The sequence below is a fragment of the Palaemon carinicauda genome, chromosome 17 (assembly GCF_036898095.1).
Source record: "Palaemon carinicauda isolate YSFRI2023 chromosome 17, ASM3689809v2, whole genome shotgun sequence".
In the NCBI taxonomy this organism is placed as follows: Eukaryota; Metazoa; Arthropoda; class Malacostraca; order Decapoda; family Palaemonidae; genus Palaemon; species Palaemon carinicauda.
In genome coordinates, this window is record NC_090741.1 from 58,314,789 (window position 1) to 58,321,048 (window position 6,260).

At 34.7% G+C, this 6,260-nt stretch overlaps 2 protein-coding genes across 10 annotated transcripts in view; one reads left to right on the forward strand and one right to left on the reverse strand.

The window, feature by feature from the left end:
* The window catches only part of LOC137656788 (unconventional myosin-Va-like), a 20,071-nt gene extending 16,562 nt beyond the window's left edge, over positions 1-3,509 (reverse strand). For both annotated transcript variants that reach the window (XM_068391083.1, XM_068391082.1), the window contains exon 1: positions 3,284-3,509. In XM_068391083.1, coding sequence (XP_068247184.1) covers positions 3,284-3,494 — 211 coding nt within the window. In that variant the 5' untranslated portion in view covers positions 3,495-3,509. The remainder of the gene's footprint in view (positions 1-3,283) is intronic.
* didum (dilute class unconventional myosin) overlaps positions 1-6,260 on the forward strand; it is a 309,989-nt gene that overhangs the window by 277,056 nt on the left and 26,673 nt on the right. The gene's annotated exons all lie outside the window — the stretch shown is intronic.

Sequence of the window (6,260 nt, forward strand, 5' to 3'; positions counted from 1 at the left end):
TAATTGTTATCATTATTATTTACGTGCAACCGTAGATTTGATTTATATAAATATATCCTTTTTCATTACTATAATTATTCAAAATTACAAAAAAATTCTATAATTTAATCACAATAATTATGTAACTTGTACAAAATACAAAATTGTTACAAGCAACGAACTAAAGATTTGCTGTTTTGGGGGAAAAATCATAATTTTCATTAACATCAATATTAAAAATTAGAAAATTTCTATAGATAATTTAATCACCCTAATTATGTAACTTGTAGAATTTACAAAACATTTGCAAACAACGAACTTTAAAAAAGGTATAAAACCTTGTAAACAAATCTCACACAGGTCGATTGCTTCACTTATAATAACAGTGTGTCAGGAGTGTTCCTTAATTCTACGCCAAACGTCAAAATTATTGCAATTTATATTTCAGCATTGTTGTACAATGTTATTCTCAAAATACGCATTCATTAACCATGAGAATTCAGGAGAGCGTTGCCCTTAGTCAATAAGCAATCTCTCTCTCTCTCTCCTCTCTCTCTCTCTCTCTCTCTCTCTCTCTCTCTCTCTCTCTCTCTCTCTCTCTCTCTCTCTCTCTCTCACGCAATTATGACGAGAATCAGACTTTCCCCTCAAGCATAAAGACAATTGTTGTCAATATGATTAATCAACTGATTAATTAATAGTTTGTTCGTTCAGAGTGCCCTGCATTTACTGCCGGGGGGGGGGGGGGGGGGAAAGGGCCTCTTGACAAGTTGTCTTTTATTGGTAAAAATAAATATATTAATATTGGAAAACGGAGGCAATATGAACATTTCAAAGATGATGAAAAAGGGAATAGACAAATGATGCGTATAACTAGCTTAGCAAACTCCGATAAAGATAATTAACAAGAAAATAGAATAGATGGTGCTTGTAACAACCTAAGCAAACACCGATTGCCACATTGTCGATGTAAGAAGACGTATCAAGCCGGGGTGTTACACATTCTAATGCATCAATTGGAACAATATCTTCATATAGCTTTGAATTGGACAAGCCATTGGCTTATCTGACTCGCTCTTCATTTGCATTTACGGAAAAAGCCGCCACGAACGTGAGACAAAGTAAAATGTTTCAATTGTTCCAATATTATTGCCAAAACAATAGAGCAGCTCTTTCGAAATCTCATGTGAGAGAGAGAGAGAGAGAGAGAGAGAGAGAGAGAGAGAGAGAGAGAGAGAGAGAGAGAGAGAGAGAGAGAGATCCTCTAACATTTCTTTCTCTTGTGATACTTTCAAAGATCGAGTGTTCGTTTGGCAACTTGCCACCAAAGATATTTCTGATGACAGAGAAGTCACGACTCTCGCGCCTGGCAAGAAAATTATACATTTATTATTTGAATGATGCAACCATTTCTAATTCCGCTGAGTTGCATGCCATTGTGGTCTTGTTTTCTTAGCTTCGTGCAGAATTGAAAAGCCAGGTCACGCCTTTTAAAATATTCAAATTAATCTCGCTATACTGACAACGCTGAGATTACTGAACAATTCTTCTTCACACAAGGGATTACTGCACTGTAATTGTTCAGTGGCTACTTTCCTCTTGGTAAGGGTAGAACGGACTCTTTAGCTATGGTAAGCAGCTCTTCTAGGAGAAATCAAACCATTGTTCTCTAGTCTTGGGTCGTGCCATAGCCTCTGTACCATTGTCTTCCACTGTCTTGGGTTAGAGTTCTCTTGCTTGTAGGTACACTCGGGCACACTATTCTATCTTATTTTTCTTCCTCTCGTATTGTTAGTTTTTATAATTTATATAGGAGATATTTATTTTAATGTTACTAATATTAAAATACTTTATTTTTCCTTGTTTCTTTTCCTCACTGGGCTATTTTTCCCTGTCGGAGGCCCCTGGGCTTATAGCATTCTGCTTTTTTCCAACTAGGGTTGTGTAGCTTAGCAATTAATAATAATAATAATAATAATAATAATAATAATAATAATAATTATTATTATTTTTATTATACTAATGACATAGTTGAATAGGTGCCGTTATAGATATGTGGTCTGCCAATTGAAATGTGGCTTACGAAATTCTGTCACTGTTGTAGTATGCGTCCTATCTTAAAGAGAGTATTATAAGGAAGCATTATAACTGGTAACAGTTATAGAATTTCTGATAATAATTAAAAGATACTGTTTTAGTATGTTTAATAACCCGTATTTAAAGTAATAGTTACACTGTTTAGTGTTTTTAAAATCTCTAGTAATGAGTGTAAAATAAACCAACAACGCAATATACTTTACTTTACAGGCTATTTTTCTGGTCCTATACCGCAGGGGTACCCTACTCTCTACGAGACCTCCACAGTCATTTTATCGTGTTTTATCGAAAGCATTTCAACGACTCAAATCTCGTATTGCTCGTTTATTGTTAAATCGTCACTATCAAAGCATTCACAGAACAAGAAAGTCTTTAGTTTCCTCTTGATTGCCTTAATATTTTCAATTATTCGGATGTCTCGTGGGAGCTTATTGTAAGAATAAGCTTTCAAAAAAATGTAGGAGTACATCTTTTTCTAATACTTAACTTAAAACATTGTATAATTCAGCACGGGTCTATTCTAGCGCATAGCTTCAATTTCATGAGTTCCTGAACAATCCCACGAATCATACTTATATAAATACTTATTGTATCCATACCTTAATTTTTTAAAGACATTAGTATGCTACCAACACAATAATATTATATATATATATATATATATATATATATATATATATATATATATATATATATATATAATATATATATATACATACATACATACATACATACATATATTGTAGTATATAATATATATATATATATATAAATATATATATATATATATATATATATATATATATATATATATATTATATTATATACGTGTATATATAATATATATATGTATATATATATATATATATATATAATATATATATATATATATATATATATATATATATATATATACTGTGTGTATATATATATATATATATATATATATATATATATATATATATATATATATATATATATATATATATAATATATATATATATATATATATATATACAATGGCTGTGAATTTTAAATTATATTCATATCTTAATTCTGTACAAAATCAATTTCTTGAATTACCTGGTCATCCACATTTCCAATAGTTGTTACGTAAACATTTATAATACCGCGAACTATATCTACCTTCACTACCAATGCTTAAAGAATTCTGTAGACATCAATCACTACAAAAATATATCATTACCTGTTATGACGGAGAAAAATGAAGATGTGCTCGTCCTGATTGGGAAAATAATCCCGGCTTTTCTCCGACGATTGTTAATATTTTGCGTCGTATCACTGGTGGAGGCGGTCGGATTATTATTGTTGATGATCACGCTATTGGATCTATTGTAGTTATTAATGTTGCCGTTATCACGCAACCACTGTGAGAGGGAGAGTGCATAGTCCTGCATCGATTGCAAAAGTCATTTTTATTATAGCTGCCCTTCGGAAATTTGAAGGAGAAAGCGAAGCGGTTGGCTTCATTCGTTCGTTGTTTGTATATCTAGTGGTGTTCCCCAGGGTGGCACTACCCCTGGCGCTGGGGAAGTTAATGCCAGCTAACTTGCGGCGAATCTCTTCGTCCAAACGGGCGGGCATTGTGGTGTTTTGGGGGTCTTTGCCTGACCAGGTGGAAGTTGGATATGAGGAAGATAACCTTCCTGAAGATGTAGGGAAGGCGAAGCCAGAAGAATCCTCAGAGGTGGAGTCCTCCACAGGTGCTGATAGCGGACAGGATATGGGCAATGACCCGGTGATTAAAGTCGAAGGAGAGGGCGAGGGAGAATCGAGTGCATCTCTATTACTAGAGGAGCTGCTTGAAGGAAGCGACGTCCTTCGCCAGTCAAGTCCTCTCTGGGAGAAGTCCCCAGAATGCTGGATATCTACAGCGAGGGACTGGCGTCTCTCCAGAGGAAATCTTTCAAATCTTTCGCTACCTGAATCCCTGCGATGCCTCGTGCTATTGTGGGCAGCTGGCGAGGCGAAGAAATCCTCACAGGGCGAGATCAAACGTCGTTCGGACACAATAGAATAATCTCCGTCCGGCAAGATGCTGGGAGATGATGCCGTGAGAGAAGGGATGCTTCCACTATCAATGATGGTCAGTTTCAAGTCCTCGGATGGAGGGACGTTTGATAAGCGTCTTTTTAATTTGTTCAACCTTCACAATTTAATTGAGGACATAAGATATTGTAATGACCAGATGATAATAGATACAATGAACTTCACAATGATCAAATTAAACGTAAGAGTCTGGTATTATTTTCTTTGATGCAAAACCATAAGTGGATAAAATAAATTGTTAAAAGCATACTTTCACTACTAAAATATCACAAGAAGTATTCTATAATGTATGTATTGTTACAAGTAGTAGTAGTAATAGTAGTAGCAGTGTGGGAAACTACTACTGTTATTACTGTTCTTTCCCCCCTCTAATGATAATAATAAATATAATAATAATAATGATAATAATATCAGTTGATAATTATAGATAACAAAATTATAAAATATAAAAAATATAATAAAACATATAAAAAAAGATAATATAAAAGATGATAAAACAGATTAAAAATAGATAACAAAATAATAAAAAGTTGACAATAAAAGAACATAATAAAAACAAATTATAATAAAACAGTTAACATAACAGTAATTGATCACAATATTAATGTTTTTATAGTTGTAAATGAAGATATGCACTTGAGACAGAGTGTTTCCCCAGGACACAAAAAAAAAAAAAAAAAAAAAAAAAGCACAGGATGGAGAGCTTATGGTAAACAAATTCAGTTATGAAAAGTAAATTGCCACTTTCTCTATAAAAAAAAAAAAAAAAAAAAAAAAAAAAAAAAAAAAAAAAAGAATTTAATCAGATGCGCTCTCTCTCTCTCTCTCTCTCTCTCTCTCTCTCTCTCTCTCTCAATAGCAAAATTACTAATTACAAATTTCATAAGGAGTTGTCGTCCCCCACCCAAACTACTGCTCTTCCAACCATGACAGATAAGTCACCGAGGTCCTTCAACTTTTATCAAAGTCATCCCTTAATTGAGAAGCGTAATGAGCAGAATTGCCCTCGGGGATGGCCCTCGAGGCCTGATATATTAAAGGGGGGAGACAGGGGGGGGGGGGTAAATCAAAAGAGAGAGGGGAGACAAGGGGGCGGAGGGTCAATAAAAGCTTATTGGTTACTGATCGATGCACAGAAATTGATTGCTTTAATGTTGTGTTGCTATTAAATTGCATTCCATACGATGTATGTTGCAGACCAAAGGATGCGTTATTATTAAATTGCAACAATAACAAATGCAGTCCATGCAAGACAAAGGCCTCAGACATGTCAATTCATTATTATTATTATTAATATTATTAATTGCTAAGCTACAACCTTAGTTTGAAAAGCAGAAAGATATAAACCCAGGGGCTCCAAAAGGAAAAATAGCCCAGTGGGGAAAGGAAACAAGGAAAAATAATATATTTCAAGAACAGTAACATTAAAATGAATATTTCCTATATAGACTATAAAAACTAACAAAATAGGAGGAAGAGAAATAAGATAGAATAGTGTGCCCGAATGTACCCTCTAACAAGAGAACTCTAACCAAAGACAGTGGAAGACCATGGTACAGAGGCTATGGCACTACCCAAGACTAGAGAACAATGGTTTGATTTTGGAGTGTCCAAAGAGCTGCTTACCATAGCTAAAGTGTCTCTTATAGGCTTACCAAGAGGAAAGTAGCCACTGAACAATTACAGTACAGTAGTTAACCCCTTGGATGAAAAAGAATTATTAGGTAATCTCGGTGTTGTCAGGTGTATGAGGACAGAGGAGAATATGTAAATAATAGGCCAGACTATTCGGTGTATGTGTGAGCAAAGGGAAAATAAACCGTAACCAGAGAGAAGGATCCAATGTAATACTGTCTGGCCAGTCAAAGGACCCCATAACTCTCTAGCGGTAGTATCCCAACAGGTGGCTGGTGCCCTGGCCACCCTACAACCCTATGTCTGGGGTTTGCCCATTTTTATCACCATTGTAGACCAGAGCAGATTCGTAGTGGTGGGAGATTTTAGTCTGATCGTTCACAGCAAACCATACTAGTATGGGTAGCCCTGACTAGTACAGTTTTCTGATCATGGCGATACGCAAACCCTTTCACCACGCTAAGGTATCACATAAAACA